A 25,375-nucleotide genomic window follows, 5' to 3' on the forward strand; every position below is an offset into this window, starting at 1 on the left:
GTGTCTAGGTTCTTTATTTGGCTCCCATGTTTTTTCTGTTCAAAGGTAATAAAAAATTTTTTATAAAGTATATTAGAAAGGTTAAAGGGGTACTCCAGTGGAAAACAATTTTTTTTTATCAACTGATGCGAGAAAGTTAAAGATTTGTATATTATTTCTATTAAAAAATCTTAATCCTTAGAGTACTTATCAGCTGCTGTATGCTCCAGAGGAAGTTGTGTATTTATTTCCAGTCTGACCACAGTGCTCTCTGCTGACACCTCTGTCCATGTCAGGAACTGTCCAGATTACAAGCAAAATCCCTGTAGCAAAGCTCTCCTGTTCTGGACAGTTCCTGACATGGACAGTGGTGTCAGCAGAGAGCACTGTGGTCAGGCAGAAAAGAAATTCAAAAAGAAAAAAAAAATCCTCTGTAGTATACAGCAGCTGATAAGTACGGGAAGGATTAATATTTTTTAAATAAGTAATTTACAAATCTCTTTAACTTTTTGGCACCAGTTGATTTGAAAAAAAGTTTTCCCACCGGAGTACGCCTTTAATAGTTTGCCAAGAAGTTCAACATACAAAAAGTTTTTGATTCTGACAGTGCCCACTTAAACTCCTAGAGGCAGCGGTAGAGAGCTGAAACTGTATCATTTAAAGGGGTATTCCAGGCAAAAACTTTTTTTTTATATATCAACTGGCTCCAAACAGATTTGTAAATTACTGCTATTAAAAAAAATCTTAATCCTTCCAATAGTTATTAGCTTCTGAAGTTTTCTGTCTAACTGCTCAATGATGATGTCACGTCCCGGGAGCTGTGCATGATGGGAGAATATCCCCATAGGAGCTGCACAGCTCCTGGAACACGAGTCGTCAGAAAGCAGTTAGACAGAAAACAGCAACTCAACTTCAGAAGCTAATAACTATTGGAAGGATTAAGATTTTTTAATAGAAGTAATTTACAAATCTGTTTAACTTTCCGGAGCCAGTTTATATATAAAAAAAGTTTTGGCCTGGAATACCCCTTTAACTACATAGCCATGTGAAAGAAAAAGGTCTGAGGCTCTGTAACAAGAAAATGGGGTTCTATATAGAATGACAATGTGAAAGGACTATTCAGTTAATTTATAACATAAACATTGCAACTCTAAACATTTGGTTGAAATGCAAGAAAAAAAATGCATATAAATGTGCATCCCCAAGTATATTAACAATAAGCTTTTATTAAACAGACTACAGATTGTTTAAAAATGAAAGTGTCTGAGACTCATAAAAATGATGGCCATGCAGAACAGAGCTCCTTATAAAGAGGAGAGAAGAGTCTATAAAAGAGCTACACATGCATAAACATAGACTAGTATCACTAAAAGAACCTTAGAGAATATTTTAGCTATAGCACACCATTACAATCCAAAAGAGATACAGTAATATAAATACATAATTAAGTAGAGAACAGTAAGACACGTGCTATAAAGGACAAGACAGACGAGATATAATGCACTAGCTCCAAAATCTAGTATAAACTAGTCAGAGACCCTGAGGGTAAGGCATTAATATGTCATACACCTAATGAATTGACAGGCTTGGCTCAAAGTTGAACAAAAAAATAAAGGCATATAGTCAGTCCAATGGTACTATGTGTTGTGTTGCTGGTAATCTGCTTGGTTTGGGGTAATCTACATTTAGGAACAACCCGAATTTATATGAAACCCTTAATAAAACTTTTAGTTTAACCGATTGCCATCTAAGAGCCGGCTCATCCTGAGACTGCAAGCGGTGTATGACGTGGGCCCCGTCCGGCCCCCAGCTGATTCCTGTAGCTGGTGGCCAGCGTTAATAGCAAACATGCGGCAATCGCTGCAGATTGGTATTAACCCTTTAGATCACTGTTGTCAAAGGGACATTTACATATCCCTGGTGGTCGTGTCCCCCCCCCCCCCAACAGCACGATCCACTTCTCAGGTAGCAGGAGAGCTTACCTCTCCTTCTGTGTCGGCTGCTGTGCTGTGAATGATAAAGCCTGGCAGCACAGAGCTGTGAATGATAAAGCCTGGAGCGCAGAGCACTCAGATCAATGGGATTGTATGTAATCCCATTGATTTGTATGAGGAATCAAATGATTCCTCCTGAAAGTCCCCTAAGGGGACTAAGTGTAAAAAAAGAAGAAAAAATATAATAATAAAAAAAAGTTAAAAACACACACATTAACCCCTTCCATATTGAAAGTGTGAATCTCCCCCCTTTTCCCAAATTCCATATAAAAAATATGTGGTATTGCCATGTGCGTAAATGTCCAAATGTGCAAAATATAGTGGGAGATTTATCAAAACCTGTCCAGAGAATAAATTGACCATAGCAACCAATCAGATCGCTTCTTTCATTTTTCAGAGGCCTTTTCAGAAATGAAAAAGCAATCTGATTGGTTGCTATGGGCAACTGGGCAACTTTTCCTCTGATCAGATTTTGATAAATCTCCCCCATAATGTTAATTAAACTGCATGGTCAATGGTGTACACGTAAAAAATAAATTCCAAAGTCCAAAATTGCGTATTTTTTTTTCTTCTAGTGTTTATCAAACTTTTTTTTTTTTTTTTTTTTTTTTTTTTTTTTAAGGAAAACCTAGACATGCTATTACTTGGTGACATGAGCAGTAGTTAATAGGCTTTGTTCACATCTGCATCATAGGCTCAGTCACAGATTATCATGCGGATAACTGACAACCCAGTGGAACTTGTAAGTCTCTGGATACAACACAGATAATGGTTCTGTTACAAAGAGAAACCACAAATCAGATATCCACATAAGGAAATCAGCAATAACTTTTTTTTGGGTGTTTACAACTGTGAAGTTAAATTCCAACTCTATCACTGATTTAACAACTTGTTTGTTCTTTTTTACAGAGAATCTTCTATAGGGCTGTCACGCCTTGGTGGATCTTATACAAGAAGAAGATGGGAAGATGATCTAAAGAAGAACAGTTCAGTTAATGAAATTTTAAATACCAGCTATCAAAGAAGGTCTGTAGCAATGGAGATCTTTTAGACTTTATAAGGAAATGGCTACATTACAGTGAATGTGGCTAGCTGAACTTACCTACACAGCCCAATACCAGGCAGCACCGCTGTGAAGGGGCATGAACCAGTTCTGCAACTTTTTTATCCTCAAGATCGTTGTGAGTCCCAATGATCAGACCCACACTATGTAATAATGGGGTTTCTTTAGGAGAAGGGAATACCCCATTTAACCATTTATGGACGTAGGGCTTACATTTATGCCCTGCACCTGCAACAGTACCTTGAAAGAGCCCAAGAGGTGACCTTCTTTTAAAGCTGGTGAGAAATTGCTATCCGCAGCCATCACTCACTGCTAATGCTGGGAAACTAATAAATACAGGTAGCCTGTACAAGCAGAGTAACAAGAACACTGATCAATGCTATGGAATAGCATTGAATAATGCTGGCAATCTAAAGATTACATGTAAGTCTCCTATGGGGACTAAAAAAAAAAAAAGTGGGGGGAAAAAATGTTGTAATGTAAATATGCCCCTCCCCCAATACGTTTATCACCCCCTCTCCCCCCAATTTTAAAATAGTGGCAACATTTAGAATTGCTGTTTTTTTTTTTTTTTTTTTTTTGTGTTAACTTCAAATACCAGAAAATAATTGATAAAAATAATCAAATAGTACTGATAAAAAACTACAAATCACAGTGCAGAAAAGGAGCCCTCATACCAGCTCTATCTATGGAAACATAAAAGTATTAGAGGCCAAAAGGACAATTTCTCGATCGGCTCCATTGGGGGACACAGACCATGGGTGTATGCTGCTGTCTCTAGAAGGTGTGACATTATGGTAATAAAAAAGCCAGCTCCTCCCAGCAGGATATACCCGCTTTTAGGCTCTGAGCTAGTCAGTTTAAGCTTAGTGTCTGAAGGTGGTAGACATGGTCTGGATTTTCCAGACCAGCTCTTCTGATTTTTTTATTTTCCTAGTATAGGGACGTGTTCGTTTTTTATTCCTTTTCTTTTCTGTTTTCAGGTGGGGGCTCAGGGACTCCGGTTCCCTGTTTCCCCATTGCGAGTAAGGGGGGCACAGACATTGCGCATATGTGCTGTTCACCCCCCCCCCCCCCCCCCCCTTGCCAACAGTCAGCGTCTGGGTTGGTACCTTATGGGTCCGGGTCCCCCTTTTTCTCTGCTCGCCTCGCTTGCGTATAGCAGCTAGGCGTGATGCAGGGACAAAAAGCTGACTGAAGACTTCACTGAAGACTCCATTAGGTAAGTTCTTCTGACTCCCCCAGACCTCCGGGTGCCCCCTGATGCCCCTTCGGTCCCGGTGGGTTCAGCTGCTCATCCAGCCTGGGTTTCTTCCCTGACCCAGTATATGGCTGACTTGACCCAAGTCTCCCGTTCGGTGGCTGAGGCCTCCCGGGAAATGGTGTCCGCTTTCAAGGGGTCTTCTCTGTGCAGGACCTCTGAGAGGGCCCGCTCCTCGTCTCCTCGTACTTAACACTCTCACAAGCGTGCTAGGGGTGCCTCGTCTGACTCTTCCATTGAGTCTTCTGATAGACGTGAGCTTTCCCCTCGCGGGGCCCGCCCTCCTATCTTCTGGGCACAAACGTCGCTCCTCCAGAGGACGTTCTCCGAGTCGCCGCTCTGCCACGCCAGAGCCGCATACCCGGTCTGGGTCGCCCCCCTCCAGGACTGCCTCTACTCATTCACATTCCCCTGGTGAACTGGTGGATGAGTCTTCCGAGCCGGCATCTGACTCAGAGGACCGCTCAGACTCAATTGCAACGGTGAACTCATTGGTGACAGCCATAAGAGACACCTTTCACTTGGAGGACCCAGGATCTTCGGATGTCAATCCAGGAGTATCCTTTCATCGTGCTAAGCCAGCATCTCAAAGGTTCAGCTCTCATGCTGACTTTGACGACATTCTGGAATCCGCATGGAAACATCCAGACTAGAGGTTCCCGGGAATCAAGACAATTCAAGAACATTATCCATTTGACAAGGACTTTGTCGCTAAGGTGGTTTCCCCTCCCTCAGTGGATCCACCAATCTCCCGGATCTCTAAGGCGACTACACTGCCTCTGGCAGATGCCGCTGCCTTCAAGGATCCCACGGACAAGAAGGGTAGAATCTTTAGCGAAGTTCGCTTCTGAAGCAGCTGGCTCTTCTCCTCTTCCCATCTTCGCCTCGACATGGGTGTCAAAGGCCCTGTCGGAGTGGTGCCAAAAGCTCCATCAGGATATCTTAGCGGGATCCCCCCCAGAGGATCTATCTGCTCTTGCTCTCCAATGCACTAAAGCTGGGGACTTTCTGTGCACAGCTTCCATGCAGTCAGCCCGTTGTTCTGCCTTTGCTGTGGGTCACCTAGCGGCTCTCCGTGTCTTAAATCTTGGAATGTGGATGCCGCTTCCAAAAGGTCTCTCACTGAGCTTCCCTTTACTGGTGGCCGTCTTTTTGGCAAACTCCTTGATGAGATTATATCTGAGGCAACGGGAGGTAAGAGTTCCTTGTTACCTCAAAATAAGGCTCGCCCTACTTCCCAGAGGAAGTCCTTTTCCTTTAAGACCTCTGGCCCCAGTAAAGGGTCCGGGCAGGCGCCCTCGCAGGACAAGAAGGCTCCCTTGTTCCGGGCACGCCCGTCTTGGAAGTAGGGCTCCGACCGGACCGGCCGTTTTGCGCCCAAATCAGGCAACCGCAAACCCACTTCTGCATGAAGTGAGACCCCCACCTGCGGTTTCTTTTCGGGTGGGAGGTCGTCTCTTGTTTTTCCGAGACATCTGGACTTCACACATTCAGGACTCTTTGGTCAGGGATGTGGTGTCCAACGGTTACCGGATCGAATTTGCCTTCCTTCCGAGGGATCGCTTTTTTCGATCCCGGGCCCCCCGGTCTCCTCCTCTGGCGAAGCAATTTCGAGCGGCTCTCCAGTCTCTGCTTCTCCAGGGGGTGATCGTCCCCATTCCTCCAAGGATTCTGTGCGACCAATCCTAGACCTCAAGCGTCTCAACCGTCACCTTCTCATCCGCCACTTCAGAATGGAATCTCTCCGTTCGGTGGTGGTGTCCCTGGAACAAGGGGAGTTCCTTTCATCGGTGGACATCAAGGATGCCTACCTCCATGTGCCAATATTTCCGGGCCATCTTCGGTACCTCCACTTTGCGGTTCCGGAGGGGCACTTTCAATTCGTAGCCCTCCCCTTTGGTCTAGCCACGGTTCTTTACAAAGATCCTTGCACCAGTGATGGGCCTGTTACGGTCGAGGGAAATCTCGGTGATACCCTATCTGGACGACCTTCTCATCAAGGTTTCAACCAGAGCCCAGACTCTGGAGAATCTGGACGTCACTCTCCACACTCTGACTCGCTTCGGGTGGATGGTCAACCGGGACAAGTCAGTCCTCTGTCCTACCCAGTCTCTAACCTTCCTGGGACTTCGATTCGACACGGCCTCTGCCCGAATTTGTCTTCCGCCGGACAAACGTCTGGTGCTCCGGTCAGGGGTCCGCTCCCTTCGGACCCAGGTATCAGTCTCCATCCGCACCTGTATGGAAGTCCTGGGTCGGATGGTGGCAACTATGGAGGCTGTACCCTTTGACAGTTTCATTACCGCCTCCTTCAACTGGCGATTTTGGACGTGGACCTCTTCGCATCCCGGCACAATCGGAAGATCCTTCCGTTTGTGTCCAAGTCCCGGGACCCTCAGGCTCTGGCCGTGGACGCCCTAGTGATTCCTTGGGTGGGGTTCGCCCTACTTTATCTGTTCCCTCCTTTTCCGCTTCTTCCCAGGGTGCTGAGGAAGCTCAAGGCAGAGGACGTTCCCGCCATTCTGGTAGCTCCAGATTGGCCCTGAAGGTCGTGGTACGCCGACGTAGTCAGGCTCCTGGAAGACGCTCCTCTGCGCCTTCCGCTCCGCCCGGACCTACTCTCTCGGTCCTCTTTGCCACCCCAATTTACAGTTGCTGCATTTGACGGCGTGGCGGTTGAGACCGCGGTTTTGAGGGCCCGCGGGTTCTCTTCCCAAGTCATTCACACCATGCTCAAGGCTCGTAAGCCCTGCTCTGCAAGAATTTACCACCGTACTTGGCGGTCTTATTTTTGTTGGTGTGAAGCTCAGGACTTCTCCCCGGTGACCTTCTTGGTTCCCCCTCTTTTCTCCTTTTTGCAGTCGGGGTTGGAACTTGGGTTGTCTCTCAGTTCCCTTAAAGGACAGGTTTCGGCCCTTACTGTTCTTTTCCAGCAGCCCCTGGCTTCTAATTCTCATGTCCGGACCTTCCTGCAAAGAGTGGCGCACGCTGTTCCTCCTTATCGGTCACCTTCTCCCCCTTGGGACTTGAATTTGGTTCTGAGTGCCCTCCTGGGGGCACCCTTTGAGCCCCTTAGGGAGGTGTCTCTCCGCCTCCTTTCTTGGAAAGTGGCGTTTCTTGTTGCAATCACCTCCATCCGGAGGATGTCTGAATTGGCAGCTATCTCCTGCCGTTCTCCGTTTCTGGTGATTCACCAAGACAGGGTTGTTTTCAGACCAGATTCCTCCTTTTTGCCTAAGGTGGTTTCGGCCTTTCATCTCAATGAGGACATTGTCCTCCTGTCCTTTTGTCTGGCGCCTTCTCATTCTAAGGAGCGCTTACTACACAAGCTGGATGTAGTTCGGGCTGTTCGGTCTTATCTCTCCATCACTTCTTCGTTTCGTCAGTGTGATTCCTTTTTCGTCCTTTCGGAAGGTCGTCGCAAGGGACAAACTGCTTCCAAGGCTACCATTTCTCTGTGGATTCGGTCCGCCATTTCGGCAGCCTATCGCTGTAAGGAGAAGATTCCTCCTTTCAGGGTTGTGGCTCATTCCACACGTTCTGTTGGGGCATCCTGGGCTGTCCAGAATAGAGCCTCGGCCACGCAGATTTGCAAGGCGGCTACCTGGTCGTCTTTGCACACTTTCTCGAGGTTTTACCGAGTTCATACTTTCGCATCGGCTGATGCTAGTCTGGGTCGTAATTTTATTTTAGCGTTTTCGTGTTTTCTTCCTCACCTTCTAAAATCCATAACTCTCTTATATTACCTTCTACAGACCCATATAAGGGCTTGTTTTTGCATTACCAATTGTTCTTAGTAATGAAACCTCTCATTTTACCATAAAATGTACAGCGAACCCAAAAAATTATTTTTTTAGGGAGGAAATTTAAATGAAAATCAAAATTTTGCACATTTTGGAGGGTTTCGTTTTCGCACTGTACACTTTATGGTAAAAATTACATGTTCTTTATTCTGTGGGTCAATACGATTAAAATGATACCCATGGCTAAATACTTTTATATTTTTGTCCCGCTTAAAAAAAAAAATCTAAAACTTTTTGTACAAAATCGGTAATCTAAAATCTCCCTATTTTGACCACCTATAACTTTTTCATTTTTCCGTATATAGGGCGGTATGACGGCTCATTTTTTGTGCCGTCATCTTTACTTTTTATCGATACCACATTTGCATAAATAAAACTTTAATATCATTTTTTTTATAAATTTTTTGGGGGAATAAAATGTGACAAAAAAGCAGCATTTTTGAACTTTTTTTTATGTTTACGCTGTTCACTGTACATAATTAACATTGCGGCGAAACCAAATGGGTTTATAAAACATAAAAATAAATTATGCTTTTTGGGGGTAAAATTGGAAAAACTGGCAATTTTTCTTGGGAGGGGATTTTTTTTTTTTTTACTTTTTATGTCCCCATAAGGGACTGTCTACAGCAATCATTTGATTGCTAATACTGTTCAGTGCTATGCATAGGACATAGCACTGATCAGTATTATCGGTGATCTTCTGCTCTGGTCTGCTCGATCACAGACCAGAGCAGGAGATGCCGGAAGACGGCCGGAGGCAGGTGAGGGACCTCCGTCCACCATTAGATGATCGGATCCCCGCGGCAGTGCTGTGGGCGATCTGATCATCTATTTTAACGTGCGCATTGCAACAGATGCCGGGATCTGTACTGATCACGGCATCTGAGGGGTTAATGGCGGACATCCGCGCTAGCACAGATTTCGGCCATTACCTGCGGGTCCCTGGCTGCTGATAGCAACAGCCGGAACCTGCCATGTATGACGCGAGCACCGTTCCGATGCTCGCGGTCATACACAGGACCGAAATGTAGGTCCTGGTGCGCGAAGTACCGCCAAACCAGGACGTACATTTACATTCTTGGTTAAGGGGTTAAAACAAAAGCCACATGTGTGAATTGGCCCTAAAAAAAAGGTCCTTCCATTCTATTTTGTATTACTTATGAATCCACCTCTGACTTAGGCTGCAAAACTGCTATTAAGAGCTGCATGGGAAATTCTCCTAACTGTTTACTCTTTTTACATGGTTTCTTAATCAGTGGCTCCTTTGGTAGAAGACAAGATGATCTCATAAGTTCTAGTGTTCCAAGTACTACGTCTGGATCCATACCAACAATTACCTCTTCTGGGCTAACACGCAGTCTGTCTAGCACTATTGGTACTTCAAGGAGTACTCTAGGTTCTTCAGGCTTATCAAGCAGGTATTGTTTGTTTTTCTCATAATCTGGTTTTCTATGTTCAGGAGCTGAGAAGATAGATTTGTTTTATTTTAAAAGTTTCATAAGTAGTAAGGGACCCTCTAAAGGTGTACCCACACTTTCCAACAACTTCTGAAATGTCTGTGACCAGTGGGGTCCTCTACTGAGACAGTCAGATTGCTGGAATGAAGATACAAAAGCACTCTGGCAGGTGATTAAAACATAAATTGTAATGTGCTCCACCCTTAGACATCTTATCCCCTATCCAAAAGATAGGGGATAAGATGTCTGATCGCAGGGTCTCCTTTTGCAGGCTTCCCCTCAGTTTTTCCTGACCTCTGCTTCAGATTGGTCAGATACTAGCAGGTATAATGAGGGGAATTCATTAAGCTGTTTAGATCGTTTTTAGATTAAAAAAAAGTCTTTCACTTTCCCTGTGACTTTTGTGCGACTTTTGCTATAGATCATATCTGAAAGTGAACTACCATTTGCATAAGACTAGTTTTATTCAGTGGGCACTGATTCGTTATCTGCACACCTATGTGAGGAGAATCCTTCTGTGCTATCTCGATAGCGCACACTCAGAAGCAGCAGCATGAATGGAGGACATTATAGGACAATATTGAGCAGTAAAGGCTATGAATCAAGATATTAGGGTGATCCAGTAAAACACTTACTAAATGCAGCAGAATCTGTCACCCTCTAGAAGCTCCCTCCTCCTATCCCTCCCTATAGGCAATAATGGGCAGCAGCTGAAACTTTATCAGCATGTGAGATTATAAATCTATCTTTAGTTCTACCCCTTTGAAGACAGATTTTAGGAATGAGTGATGAGTTATGAGTTAAGGGGGAAGGAGATGGTTAGTTTCTTATTGCATGTTCTGTTTAATAAAAAAAAAAAAGCTGAATTGACAGTTCTGATCTTGTAATTTAATTCATGTTTTTGGTAAAAGTTCATTTCAGACAGGAGATCCCTAGCCATTGTTCTGTAAATGTCACTGCCCCTCTTTGTGATTTACTCTTTTTATAAGCTCATTTGTGTGATTGCATTTAAAGGAAAACTGTCACATATTTTCTCCCGCACTATCCACAGGTACTGGTGGATAGTGTGGGAGACTGATTAAAACGAGCCCTACCTTGGTCTGATCCGCGCCGCCGTTCGCCCTCAATTGTAGTTTTAATCTCTGTGTTTATCCTGCTGTAACTGGCAAAGGCGGGGCTTCTGCGGGCTAACTGACACTGACGTCAGCGCCGCTCATGAATATTCATCCCTTCTGTTCTCCCTCTCTTCGCCGCTCCTAACCAGAGGGAGGGGGGGGGGGGGAATGAATATTCATGAGCGGCGCTGACTTCAGTGTCAGTTAGCCCGCAGAAGCACCGCCTTTGCCAGTTACAGCAAGATATACACAGAGATTAAAACTACAATTGCGGGCGAACGGCGGCGTGGATCAGACCAAGGTAGGGCTCGTTTTAAGCGGCATCTCCCGCACTATCCACCAGTACATGTGGATAGTGCGGGAGAAAATGTGACAGTTTTCCTTTAAATGTTTTGCACTTCCTAGTACTGGCTTTTATTGTGTGTTTGTTCTTTCTTCTGTGTTGCTACTTGCCATGTTTTAGTACCTCAAACCGTTTGTGGGCAGACGATAGCTCTGAAAAAGACAAGGATACTGTCCCTACAGCAGTCACCATTCCAGTTGCACCAACTGTTGTAAATCCCACCACTACTTACACATCTATGACCACAACTTCCACTGGCACTGTTCCTTCCACAGCGGAGGTCAGGGAAAGACGCAGGTGTGTACAATTCTTGCATGAGTCTGTCTTCTTTCCTTGCCGTTTTGTTTGTGCACTAGAATATGTGTATGTATAGCGATTTGTGCCGTATTCAAAAATTATTCCTATGTGATGTCTTCTGGTATCTTGGTATACAGGCTTGTCGAAATGTTATAGCATAATGTGCGATTTTACTTACTTGCTTTTCAGTTTTGAGCTTTCCCTTATGATCTCACTTAAACTAACCTCTCCCTCAGTGGGGCATTATAAAACACATTAATTGCCAAGCTCAAATAATATTGAGACGCCCAACTGAGACCATTTCTTGCTGTGGAGGCCATGCATGCACTGTTAAGTAATGGGAGTTATGGAAACTGCATTGTGGCAAGGGTCTGAACTGTTAGAGAGAGCTTTTTTACTTAAACAAGATTTCTCTATCGGCTCCATTGGGGGACACAGACCGTGGGTATATGCTGCTGTGTCTAGGAGGCTTGACACTATGGCAACCAAGAAAAGTCAGCTCCTCCCAGCAGGGTATACTCTCCCACAGGCACCTGAGGTAATCAGTGTTAGCTTAGTGTCTTAAGGAGGTAGACATGGTCTGGAGTTCTCCCCAGACCAGGTCTCATATTTTGTTTCTTTTTAAGTTTAGGGACGTGTTAGATTTTTAATTCCCTTTTATTTACTGTTTTCAGGTGGGGACTCTGGAACTGCGGTTCACTGTTTCCCCATTGCGATAGGTGGAAGGCATCTTGGATGTATTGTTAACCCCCTCTCGCCAACGGTCAGTGCCTGGGGTTGTACCTCATGGGTCCGGGTCCCCCTACCTCCCTGTTCGCCTCGCTTTGAGCTTGGCTTGCTGCAGGTGACAATGCTGGCTGAAGACTTCATAGGAAGACTTCATGAGGTAAGTTCTTCTGACTGAGGTGAGTATTTTCCCCCCTTTTTTTCCTCACGAGAACGGACTTTCAACCTCTGGAGACCCCTAGTTTCTCTCCCACTCTTCTATATGTGGGCTGTTGGGGCTGGCCAGGAGGGATTTCCCTCCTTGCCTTTACGGGGGAATTTTTATTGTATCTGGGGCTGAGCAGTGTGTCTGGTATTTCACTGGACATGTGTGTATGGTGTTTTACTGTAATGCGACTGCTGAAGACAGCCGTGGCGCTTCTTCATTGCGGGCGCTCTGCGCCCGTTCTTACTTTCACTTCGGCAGCACGGCTGCGAAAGTAAGCCTCCATTAAGGTCCGGGCTGTATTTTCTTCGGCGGCGCGTTGACTCCGCCCACCCAGAGCCGCCGAAGCCTGCATAAGGGCGTGAACTAAGCCCCAATCAGCGCTGTGCGCGCGCGCATAGGAGTTTTTGTTGCAGGGCCAGTCACAGAGCCCTTTGGTTTACAACGGCCCCCTCTGGCTATTGGTTCAGAGGTTTTCTCATCTCAGCCACAGTTCCCATGGACATTGCAAAATGCTACTCACAGCTGCCTAGGGAACAAAGGTTGTAACTTAAATGTCCAGTTCTGCTGAACCACTTGTTCGGCCTACACCACTGCTCCCCCAGACCCCCCTGCTATTTCTACCCCGGTTGCTCTTTCAGATCCAGTGTGTTCGTCCGCCCCTCCAGCATGGGTTCCCTCCCTCTCCCAGTCTATATCTGACTTGGCTCAGGTCTCCCGGTATGTGGTGACTGCCTTGGAGAGGCCCTCCCTACACCAGCCCTCTGGAGGATCCCGTTTTTCTCCTATAGTGACGTTCTCGCAGCGTCATAGGGGTGTTTCATCTCACTCATCCCCCTCTCAGGCATCGCCCCGTTGCTCCCACTTATAGCAAGGGCCGCCTCACACGTTCATTCACCTGGAGAACTTGTGGATGAAGTTTCCGATCGGCCTCTGACTCAGAGGACCGCACGGATATGTCGTTCATGGGCACTCATTGGTTTCGGCAATAAGAGACCCCTTCCATCTAGAGGACCCAGGAACTTCGGACATGGCTCCAACAGTTACTTTTCATCGTGCCCGACCCCTTCCAGGGCTGCTTCACCTCGTTCCCATTCTCCTGGAGAACTTGTGGATGAGGTTTCTGATTCGGCCTCCGACTCTGAGGACCGCAAGGATATGCCTGATGTGGTGCACTCATTGGTTTCGGCTGTAAGAGACACCTCCCTTCTAAAGGACCAGGAACTTCGGACGTGGCTCCAGAAGTCTCCTTTTTTTGTGCTGTCCAGCACCCAAGATTTTCAGCGCTCATGTTGAATTTGACGCCCTGCTAGAATCTGCCTGGTGGCACCCTGACAAGAAGGTTCAAGCGTGGTATCCCTTCACCAAAGACCTCATTGCTCGGTGGTCCTCCTCTCCAACTGTGGATCCACCGGTCTCCCGCCTTTCTAAGGCGACTACCCTGCCGTTGGCTGATGCGGCTGCCTTCAAGGATCCAGCGGACAAGAAAGTGGAGACTTTGGCTAAATTTGTTTTTGGGACAGCAGGTTCCTTATTAGCTCTCCAATTTTCCTTAGCTGGAGATTTTCTGTGTTCTGCTTCCATGCGCGGCTGCTGTGCTGCCTTTGTCACAGGTTACCTGGTAGCCCTCTGTCGATCCATGTGCTTAAAGCCTGGAAAGCGGTCACGGAAAGAGCTCCGTTTTGCCTCTGGATAAGGCTCGCAGAACCACTTTCTTTCGGAAGTCCTCCTCCTTCCGGTCTTGCGTACCCTTGGTACCAACAGGGGTCCAGCCAGGTGCTTTTACGGGAAGAGAGCTCCTTCTTTCCTGACCCTTCTCTCTCGGAGGTCTGCTAACCGTTCCGGCCTCGGCCTGAAGGGTCGCCCCCCCACCTGCCGACTTTTCTCGGATGGTGGGTCGCATCTTACCCTTCCGGGATGCCTGGACCACGCACGTTCAGGATTCTTGGGTCAGGGATGTGGTAGTCAATGGATAGAGGGTCGAATTTGCCTCCCTTCCATGGGATTGCTTTTTCCTTCCCGGTCCCCCGTCCCCCTCTCTAGCAAAGGCAGTTCGGGGCACACTCCAGTTCCCTTTCATCCAGGGAGTTATTGTCCTTGTTCCTTCAGGGGAACATTTTTCAAGGTTTTTATTCCAACCTCTTTGTGGTCCCCAAGTAAGGCGTTTCTGTTCGCCCAATCTTGGTTCTCAATCATCTCACCCAGCATCTTCTGCTTTCCCATTCTGAATGGAGTCTCTCCGTTCGGCGCTGGCATCCATGGGTCAAGGGGAGTTTTTCTTCCTTGGTGGAAATCAAGGATGCCTGTCTCCACATCCCAATATTTCCCGGTCGTCAGCGGTACCTCCGCCTTGTAGTTCCGGACGGTCTTTTCTATTGTGGCTCTCCACTTTGGTCTGGCCACTTTCCCGCGGGCCTTACCAAGGTCCTGGCGCCTGGGATACCTTTTTTATGGACAAGAGTTGTTCCAGGGATTCCTTGCTTGGACGACCTCCTGATCAGAGCGCCAACCAGGGCCCAGAATCTGGAGAGTCTTAGTCTCGACCTCCGGACCTTGTCTCTCTTCGGTTCGATGGTCAATCAGGACAAGTCCAACCTCTCTCCTGGGGCTCCAGTTTTACGCGGCCTCTGCCCGCTTTAGACTCCGCCGGTCAATCGGCTGACTCTCTTTGCAGGAGTCTGACGACTTTGGCACCCTGCTCCAGTTTCCATTTGCTTTTGCATGGATGTCCTGGGTCTGTTGGTGGCAGCCGTGGAAGCCGTGCTATTCACCCAGTTTCATCACCTACCTCTTCAACTGGTGATTCTCTTCCGGTGGGACAGTTCTCCATTGTGTCTCGACCGCAAGATCGTTCTATCTCGACAGTCTTGTCGGTCCCTTCTATGGCAGTTTCGCTTTCCCCTGTTTCTTCAGGGGCGCTCCTTCCTGCCAGTCTGTCGGGCTGGGGAGGTGTTTTCAAGGACCGGCCGGTCTAGGGCCTTGGTCCCCCGAGAAGCCCTTCTCCCCATCAACATGTTGGGACTAAGGCATTTCTATCTTTGCTTGCTTATTTGGGAAACTCAGGTTTCCGGCCATCTCAGTGATTTTTATTTCCGGGCATACTCAACTGGGAAGTAGTCTTTCTCATCCGGTCCTCAGCCGACCAAGGCAAGTGGTACCTACATTCGGAGGAGTCTGCATTGACCTGCAACCTCTGGGTCTCTTCAGGCATGGACCTCTGCGCGTCCCGCCACAACCGAAGCGTTCCTCTCTCTTGGTCGGGCTTTGCCCTACCTTATATTTCTTGGTTGGGCTTTGCCCTACCTTATATGTTTCCTCCCCTTCCTCTCATTCCCAGGGTCCTGAGGAAACTCACAGCAGAGGGCGTTCCCGCCATTCTCGTGGTCCAGACCGGCCCCGGCAGGCGTGGTACGTCGTCGCGGTCAGGCCCCTGAACGACTTACTGCTGCGCCTTCCCTCTCGTCCAGACCCTTTATCTCGGGTCCCCTGTGCCACCCCAATTTACCCTCTCTGCTTTTAACGGAGTGGCGGTTGAGACCGTGGTTCTGAGGACCCGCGGCTTCTCTTCCCAAGTGGTTCGCACCATGCTGAGGGCTCTCAAGCCTTCCTCTGCAAAGATTTGCCACCATACCTGGCGGTCTTATTTTCTTTGGTGTCAGCCTCAGCCATTTTTTTTTCTCAGGTTGTGGTTTTCCTTCCCGACCCTTTTGCAGTCGGGCTGGCCCAAGGGTTGGCTCTCTGCTCCCTTAAGAGTAAAGTTCGGTCTTTTCCATTCTTTTTCAACCTCCTCTGGCGTTCAATTCTTATGTCCAGACCTGCTTCTGGGAGTGGCACATGCTGCCCCTCCTTATCGGTCCCCTTCTTCCCCTTGGGACTTAAACTTGGTCTTAGGCGTTCCTTTTGAACCTCTCAGGGACATTCCTCTTCGCCCCCTTCCCTGGAAGGTGGCGTTCCTTATTGCTGTTCCTCTGTTAGGAGGGGGTCAAAGCTGGCAGTTCTCTCCTGCCGTTCTCCCTTCCTGTTTGTTTGCCAGGAAAAGTTGTTTTCCGTCCAGATCAGTCCTCCTTACTTAATATGGTTTCGACTTTTTCATCTCAATGAGGACATCGTCCTGCCGTCCGGCCCTTTCTCAAACTTGTTGTGGTGAGGGCTGTTCTGACTTCTCTGTCACCTTTTCCTTTCGGCAGTGTGACTCCATTTTTTGTCTTTCCAGAAGGTCGTTGTACAGGACAACCTGCTTCTACGGCCACCATTTTTCGGTGGATACGGTCTATTTCGGAAGCTTACCGCTGCAAGGGGAAGATCCCACCCTTCAGGGTTTTGGCTCATTCCACCCTTTTTCGGGGCATCCTGGGCACTCCGCTACGTGGCTACGGCCTCGCAGTTCTGTATAGCGTCCACGTGGTCTTCTTTGCACACTTTCACAAGGTCCTACCAGATTCATACCTTTGCATCAGCTGATGCTCCTCTGGGCCGTAAGGCGTTGCAGGCAACGGTGGTCCAGCTGTCCACCTGACTAATTTCCTTACCCACCCAAGGGACGGCTTTGGTACGTCCCACGGTCTGTGTCCCTCAATGGAGCCGATAGAGAAAAGGAGATTTTTATGCTTACTGTAAAATCTTTCTTGAAGGATCCGTTGGGGGACACAGCTCCCACCCTTTTTCTTGTGTTCCTATTTCTATTATCTGTCAGAGGGTGTGTTCAGTTACCTTTTCTTCTGGTTGCTCGGACAGTTTGTGGTTTTTCTACTGTCGGTCTTCTCCCTTTGCTCTTGGACTAAAACTGAATACCTCAGGTGCCTGTGGGCGGGTATACCCTGCTGGGAGGAGCCGACTTTTCTTGGTTGCCATAGTGTCAAGCCTCCTAGAGACAGCAGCATATACCCACAGTCTGTGTCCCCCAATGGATCCTTTGAGAGAGATTTTACGGTAAGCATAAAAATCTCCTTTTTCATACATGATCTTCAATTTGCAGGTAGATTTAAATTTGTTTGGCATAGACTGTATCAATTAAGGTTTTTGTAATGAATTCCCCCTTGTTTTATTTCCAGGTCATATCTCACTCCAGTTCGGGATGAAGAGTCAGAGTCCCAAAGAAAAGCTAGATCAAGACAAGCAAGACAGTCCAGAAGATCCACACAGGTCTGAATCATCTTGTATATCCCATTGTTACGTACCACTGATAATCAGTATTGCTCTGTTATTGTACTTGCACATTGCTTCAATAACCAGTCAAATATTTACGTTTTATATGCTAAAATCTATATTAACCCCTTAAGGACCAGGGCCGTAAATGTACGGCACTGCTAAGTTCTTAGTGCACAGCTTTTCCGGGTCAGTGGGGTCACTGGTGACCCAGAAAAGAACTGTGATGTTTGCTGTCCGAGACAGCACCAATCACCCTTGCCTATCAGGACTGGCCGATCAATCACGGGTCCTGCAGGGCCCGTGATTGATCGGGTCTGGAGGAGCGGCGGGTTCGGAGGAGAAAGCAAAGCAGCGGCAGGATCCGGCAGCAGCAGGAGGTGAGGCCAGTGTGCCTCCTGCTGTTGCCGAGCAACAGCTCACAGAATGCACAGCCAAAGGGCATGCTGGGAGTTGTAGTTATGCAACAGCTGAAGGCACATTTTTTTCTATGGAAGTGTGCCTCCAGCTGTTGCATAGCTATAACTCCCAGCATGCACCGACTGCCAAAGGGCATGCTGGGAGTTGTAGTTGTGCCTCCAGCTGTTGCTTAACTACAAATCCCAACATGCCCTTTGGCTGTGCATGCTGGGAGTTGTATTATACAACAGTGCAGTGTACCTCCAGCTGTTGTATAATACAACTCTCAGTATGCAGAGCCAAAGGACATGCTGGGAGTTGTAGTTATACAACAGCTGGATGCACATTTTTTCTATGAAAGTGTGCCTCCAGCTGTTGCATAACTACAGCTCCCAGTATGCCCTTTGGCTGTCAGTGCATGCTGAGAGTTTCAGTTTTAAAACAGCTGAAGGCACACTGGTTCGCAACCAGTGTGCCTCCAGCAGTTGCAAAACTACAACTCCCAACATGCACTGACAGACCGTGCATGCTGGGAGTTGTAGGTTCTCGGTCGCTTTATTGGGGGACACAGGATACTGATGGGTATATGCTCCTGCCACTAGGAGGCGCTGACACTAGGAAAAATAAGTCTGCTCCTCCCTGGCAGGATATACCCGCCCACCTGTCATGAGGAAATCCGTTTTAGCTAGTGTCAGTAGGAGGCAGACACAGGTCTGGAGTTCTCCAGACCTGGTCGGTCTTGCGGCGTGGGAAGTAGCCAGGGTTTTTTTTCCCTCCTTTTCCGCCCTCCTCCCCCAAGCCGGCAGCTGGGGACATTCCTTTTTATTCTTCCTTGCTGTCTCCACCACCGCAGCTTGCGCTGTAAGCCGGAGGCCTCTGTCTTTGGTCTGGGGGTGTCGGGGCTTAGCTCCGCCCAGCAGCTGGGAACATACTGTTTACTTTTCCCCTCTGTCTTTCAGCCACGGGAGTCAAGGCTTAGCTATGTCCTCCTCGCTCGCTTTGGCAGCTGGGGATGTTATTGTTTTTTTTTTTCTCCCCAGCTGTGTCTGCCACCACAGCTTGGGAGTCAGGGCTTAGCTCCGCCCTCCTCCCCCGCTTCAGCAGTTGAGGACATTCATTCCTTTTCCCCCTCCCAGCTGGCGGGCATTTTGGCTGAGGTGGTTTAGGCTCCTCTCCCCTCTTCCGCAGCGCGAGTTTGTGGTCTTTTTTGTGTCTTCCCCCCCCCCCCCGCCGCTCCCCTTGCAGTTGTGCGTGCGCTGTGGGGTCTCAGCCCCGTCACGCACTCTGTCAGCGGGGCGAGTGGGGAGTGCATAGGGGAGGAGTTGTCCAGCTGACACTATCGCCAGCATGGATCCTCCCCTTTCCCTTTGGCCTAGAAGCTATGGAATCAATCCTAAAAATAAAAAATATATATATTCGCCTCCTTGTGGGGTTGTAAAATGTATTACAGGTCCTGGTTTTATTCCTGCAATGCGCTCCCTCTGGTGGTGATTTTATGATCTGCATCCCTGCAGTCTCTTCTCAGTCCTTTGGCTATATCTACAATTTCTTTCCACGGGCCATACATTTGTGGGACCCTTCCAACAAGATTGGGGGGGTCGCTTCAATATTAGTACACTTCTGTTAGTACTGTACCTCTTTTCTGCATTACACTTGGGGTCAGTGTTTTAGGCTTCCCTCTGCTTACGACCATTGGGACTTCATTTGCCTCTATCCCTCAATTTTCTCTCTGTGGGTGAACTTATGTGACCCACCATGGTGGGTCTTTACCAAGGATGTATGTTCCCTTGGAAAATCCTGGGAATTCATTCCATGACTGTTTTTCCCTACTGTCAGTGGCCATGCCATGTCTGCTGATTTCTGGTCCCTCCGTATAAAAGCTGAACACCGATGGGGTCCCCCAACTGATGCCAATGCATTTCTGGCAGAAACGGAGGGGCCATTCCTAGCTGAGGTCCGGTAGCCCACCTTCGGTGTGCGGTCCTGAAACAGGAACTCTGTATGTTCATCGTCCCTTATACCAGTAAGCCAGACTGTGTCTGCATGGTTTCCTGCACCACGTGCATCCTACATCAGTTATCTGTGTCTGCAGTTCTGGGGCTTTCTACAACATACTGTCTGTAGCACCATTTGGGGAATAGACTTGGTGCATTTTCTGCAGGTTTGTTAGACCTACGCAGAAACAGCTGCAGTCATTGTTCACCTTTCTCAGGTGGTGTAACATTGGTCTGCTCCCAGCATCGTTTTGGCTCACCGGTAGGTGCTACGTCTGTTTTCACTACTGCCGGCCACCTACTCTATGCCTGCTGCTTTGCGTGGCAGCAGTCATGGTCCCCCACTACCATCGTACGGTATCTGTCTGTGTCCCTACATATGCTGTGGACACTCTGCACGTATGGCGCCCCCCATCCCTTTTCAGGGGGCGTACTTGGGATTTCATGTGGTCTCATTTCTGCACTTCTGCTGCGGCTGAGCACCTCTGTTCTGGAATAGGGCCTGTTAGGGTGACACGGTGTGTTCAATAGCCCCAAATGCCTTCAGACGAGAGTCAGGATTGATTTGTGGATATGGCATCTGGTTTTTATTTGGAAGGTCCAAAGGTTTCAGCCCATTGGGAACGAACCTCCCACAGCCTTTTTATGATTCGTACGCTCCTTTCTTGCATGCGTAGTCACATCTTTATCCACCATGACACCATGAGTATCCCAGGTCCACATCCCTACGAGGACTCAGATGGTTTCTCCATACCTCGGTATGTTGTCACAGAGTTCCTGGGGTTACTGTTGTCACCCATTACTGTGGGGTATTGTTTAGCATGCTCGTACGGTCCCTGGCGTAACCTTGATGTTCCCTCTTCTGCAGGGGGTGCACCGATCTGTGCCAGAGTTCACCATGACTGCCTATTGTTTCTCTCCCCGCTGGGGAACTGACCATATAGAGTCATTTCTCTCTCCCCCCTCCCCTCCTTCATGGGTGGGGTATCTCAATGGGTCCCTGTTCTGCTAAGAGCAATCGGGGTTGTTTGGCTGGCTATGTTTGTGCTCTCGTCCTACTATTGCAGTTTGGCCCTTTTCCCATTTCTTGGCTACCTCAGGCTGCTTATGCAACCATAGCGCTCTCCTCTGCTTGGGGAGTGTCAGTCATGTATGATTTGGCTATAGCCGGTGTGGTGTCCATCTGTTGTTTGGTTCCTGCCTTTGTCAGCTCAGCTCATTCTGTCTCCTTCTCCGTTCCTGTCCTGATGGGATGTTGCTTTGGAGTCTTCTGGTCTGTTCGGACCGATGGGTCCATGGCTTGGTTCTCATTGTCCATCCCCTCTTCGCTTGTGTTTGTGGGTGTGGGGAGTCTTCCTGTATTAGGCACCCTCCTAGGTGGCAGTGGCATGCCTTCCATGTCCCGGACCGTTTTCCCTTCCTTGGGGCCTTAGTGATGTGGTGGTCTCCGGCAGGCGTGACATTTCTGCCCAGATCTTCTTAGCGATCCCCTTTTGTGGGGTGGTCTCTCTCAGCCACACTATTTCTGGTCTTAACATGGCAGTAAGCCTCCTTGGATTCTTTGCTGAAGACGGGTGTGGGGCTTCTGTCCCTTTGCGCCGGTATTCCGGGATGCTCTTCTCAGGGCGTTCAGGTCCTTGTCCGCCAGTCTACTTCCCTTCTCCACCTTTGGGATCCCTGTACTCCTGGGACGGATGGCATTCTGGTCAGCCGGATTGCGCCAGTCTAGCCAATTTGACCTTATGCATGGATGTGGATTTCTATGTGCTCTTTGCCGCTGTTAAGGCTCTGAGTCTGCTCTTGCTACAGGTTTATAGCGGTGTCCCCTGAGACAGGGATTCTGGAACCAACAGTTAGTCGGTCTGTGCCGTCGGTCAAATCCATCATGTCTCTCGGGACAGTTTTGTCTCTGTTCCTTTGTTCCCGGGGGTTTCTGGTCTCCACTTTCCAAGTGCTCACCTTCTTCCAGGCATATTTTAATCTCCCTGGCATTCTCTTGCCATGTTTTCTTCAATCGGTTGATTCTCTGGATGGGGTTCTTTTGTCGCTCCCCGTTTTCCATGTGTTTATCAGCTGGGCTAGTCCTTTGACTGGTTCTGTAGTGTCCTTGGAGTTGGTTTCCTACCTCTTTACAGCATGCTTACAGCCCATCGGGCCTCCGACACAACCTTTTTCCTTTCTCTCTGCGACCTTTAGGGCGCCGGTCTCTGCTACGGCCGGTCTCTGCCTTTTGGCTTCCTGGGCCATCTACATGGGTGGTGGAGCTTCCAGATGCTCGGTTTCCGAGCCCGCGATGGTCTCTTGGCCAAGGGTCTAGCCAGCAAGCTTTGCAGGCAGACGGGGTTCAGCTTCAGGACTGTGTCCCCTTTTCTGGTGGTTGTTTTCTACTCAAGGGACTGCTTTGGGTACGTCCCATCAGTAGCCTGTGTCCCCAAATGAAGCGACAGAGAAAAGGATTTTTTTTTTGTACTCGCTGTAAAATCTTGTAGCCTTGATTGCGGGACACAGCACCTGCCCATATCTTCCTGTCTTGCCTGGATTCTCCTTTCCGTTTTTTTTTTTTTTTTCTCCCGGGATTCCTTCTAGGGTCCTTCGGACATCTCTCCTTCTTGTTGGCTTCTCCTACTGCTTTGTAACACAACTGATTTCCTCATGGCAGATTGACCTAGTATATCCTGCCAGGGAGGAGCAGACTTTTCCTATGGTCAGTGCCTCCCAGTGGCAAGAGCATATACCCATCAGTATCCTGTGTGCCCAATGAAGGCTACGAGAAAGAGATTTTACGGGGAGTACAAAAAAAATCTCCTTTTTGCATCAGCTGGAGGTACACTGGTGTGGAAACACTGCGGTAGTCTGTTACCTAACTCAGTGTTTCCCAACCAGTGTGCCTCCAGCTGTTGCATAACTAAAACATCCAGGGCTCAGTAGTGAGAGCACACTGTACATTTGGAAACTACACCCCTCACGGAACGTAACAAGGGGTATAGTAAGCCTCAAAGAACATCTGCAGCAAAAGACAACTTATCCCCTATCCACGGGATAGGGGATAAGTGTATGATCGCGGGGGACTCGACCACTGGGACCCCCCGCAATCTCCTGCATGGGGCCACTGCACCGTGTCTCTCCCATGCAGGAGGCCTGCCGACTCCTCCATGTAGTTCTATGGAATAGGCAGCGTTTGTGCCTCCCCCATAGAACTGTATGGGGAGGGGGCGTACGCACATTAGCCGCTCACATAGAGCGGCAATGCGGGGCCCCGTTTGGGAGATCGCAGGGGGTCCCCAGCGGACGGACCCCCCCCCCCCCCCCCCCCCGCAATCAGAAACTTATCCCTTATCCTGTGGATAGGGGATAAGTTGTCTTTTGCTGCAGATGTCCTTTAACACCCCACAGGTGTTTGACAATTTTCGTTAAAGTTGGACCGGAAAATGACATTTTTTTTTCCACTAAAATGCTGGTGTTACCCTAAAGTTTTCATTTTCACAAGAGGTAATTTGTAACACCATTTCTTCTGATTAAGGAAATACCCCATATGTGGATGGGAAGTGCTCTGCCGGCGCACTACAGGGCTCAGAAGAGAAGTAACTCCATTGGGCCTTTGGAGAGAGAATTTGGCTGGAATTGAAGGCCATGTGCGTTTACAAAGCCCCAATGGTGCCAGAACAGTGGACCCCCTCCACGTGACTCCATTAGGGAAACTACACCCCTCATGGAATGTAATAAGGGGTGCAGTGCACATTTACACCCCACAGGTGTCCAGCAGATTTTTTTCAACAGTGGTCCGTGAATATAAAATAAAAAAAAAATTCATTTGCATAGCCCACTGTTCCAAAGATCTGTCAAATGTCAGTGGGGTGTAAATGCTCACTGCACCCCTTATTACATTCCGTGAGGGGTGTAGTTTCCAAAATGGGGTCACATATTGGGGGGGGGGGGGGGTGTCCACTGTCCTGGCAGCATGGGTGCTTTGTAAATGGACATGGCTAACGACTTCTCTCTCCGAAAGCCCAATGGCTCTCCTTGTCTTCTGAGCCCTGTAGTGCACCCGCAGAGCACTTTACATCCACATATGGGGTATTTTCTTACTTAAGAGAAATTAGGTTACAAATTTTGGGTGGCTTTTTTCCTTTTACCCCTTGTAAAAGTGACAAAAATGGGTCTACAAGAACATGTTGGTGTAAAAAAAAAAGGAAGATTTTTAATTTTCTCCTCCACTCTATGCTGCTATTCCTGTGAAACACCTAAAGGGTTAACAAACTTGAATACTTTGAGGGGTTTTCATAATGGGGTCCATTATGAGAGATTTCTAACATAAAGACCCTCATATTCACTTCAAAACTGAACTGGTCCCTGAAAAATTCGGATTTTGAAATTTTCATGAAAAATTGGAAAATTGCTTTTAACTTTGAAGTCCTCTAATGTCTTCAAAAAGTAAAAGCATATCCACTTTATCAATCAAACACAAACTAGACATATTGCATATATGAATCAACATATCATTTATTTGGCATGTCCATTTCCGAGAGTTTCAAAGGTAGAAAAACGCTTCAAATTTTTCATGAAATTTTGGGATTTTTCACAAAAGATGCAAGTATTGAATAAAATTCACCACTAACATAAAGTAGAATATAGAATGAAATTCATAAGTTAAGACATCCCAGAGTTATTAATGCTTAAAGTGACAGTGGTCAGATTTGCAAAAAAAAATGCTCTTGTCCTTAAAGGAAAACTGTCAGCTTGCTCGGAGGGAGCAAGCTGACCGTTTTCCTTTAAGGACCATAGCATTTGTTTGCACATCTGATCACTGTCACTTTAAGCATTAATAACTCTGGGATGCTTTTACTTATGGATTTGATTCTATATTCTACTTTGTTAGTGGTGAATTTTAGTCAATACTTGCATCTTTTCTTTGTGAAAAATCCCAAAATTTCATGTGGCAGACGGCAATGACGTCAGAGTGCCATTTAGCATAACATTAGCATATCCCCAAAATAGAAGATTAGGGCCGAACGGCGCAGCGGATCCGGGCACAGCAAGCATGAAACTGATCAGCGTCCCCCGCACTACCAGCCAGTACCGCTGGCTAGTGCGGGGGGCACTAACCAGCGGTACTGGCTGGTAGTGCTGGGGGGGGGGGGGCGCGCTGATCAGTTTGATGTGTATCGTGCCTGGATACTTAATGCACCAGGACGTACATTTACGTCCTATACATTACCGCAAGCATTGGACCGATGCTAAAGTCATGCGTGGCAGGTCCCGGCTGCTGATAGCATACAGGGACCTGCCGTAATGGCCAACATCCGCGATCGGGCGGATGTCCGCCATTAACCCCCTCAGATGCCGTGATCAATACAGATCACAGCATCTGCAGCGAATGCAGTCACTAAAATGGATGATCGGATCGCCCAGAACAGCAGTCAGAAGTCCCCTCACCGGCCTCCGCTGCCTTCCACGGGCAGGTCTTCTGCTCTGGGCTGGTCTGAGATCGAGCAGACCAGAGCAGAAAATGACAGATAACACTGATCAGTGCTATGTCCTAGGCATAGCACTGAACAGTATTAGCAATTGAATGATTGCTATAAATAGTCCCCTGT

At 47.9% G+C, this 25,375-nt stretch overlaps 1 protein-coding gene across 3 annotated transcripts in view; it reads left to right on the forward strand.

The window, feature by feature from the left end:
• PPP1R12A (protein phosphatase 1 regulatory subunit 12A) overlaps positions 1 to 25,375 on the forward strand; it is a 163,824-nt gene that overhangs the window by 97,451 nt on the left and 40,998 nt on the right. For 2 of the 3 annotated variants that reach the window (XM_056574041.1, XM_056574040.1), the window contains exons 12-15: positions 2,883 to 2,999; positions 9,357 to 9,518; positions 11,136 to 11,312; positions 17,295 to 17,385. In XM_056574041.1, coding sequence (XP_056430016.1) covers positions 2,883 to 2,999; positions 9,357 to 9,518; positions 11,136 to 11,312; positions 17,295 to 17,385 — 547 coding nt within the window. The remainder of the gene's footprint in view (positions 1 to 2,882; positions 3,000 to 9,356; positions 9,519 to 11,135; positions 11,313 to 17,294; positions 17,386 to 25,375) is intronic. The other variant, XM_056574042.1, reaches the window with a different exon arrangement.

The sequence above is a fragment of the Hyla sarda genome, chromosome 4 (assembly GCF_029499605.1).
Source record: "Hyla sarda isolate aHylSar1 chromosome 4, aHylSar1.hap1, whole genome shotgun sequence".
Taxonomy (NCBI): domain Eukaryota; kingdom Metazoa; phylum Chordata; class Amphibia; order Anura; family Hylidae; genus Hyla; species Hyla sarda.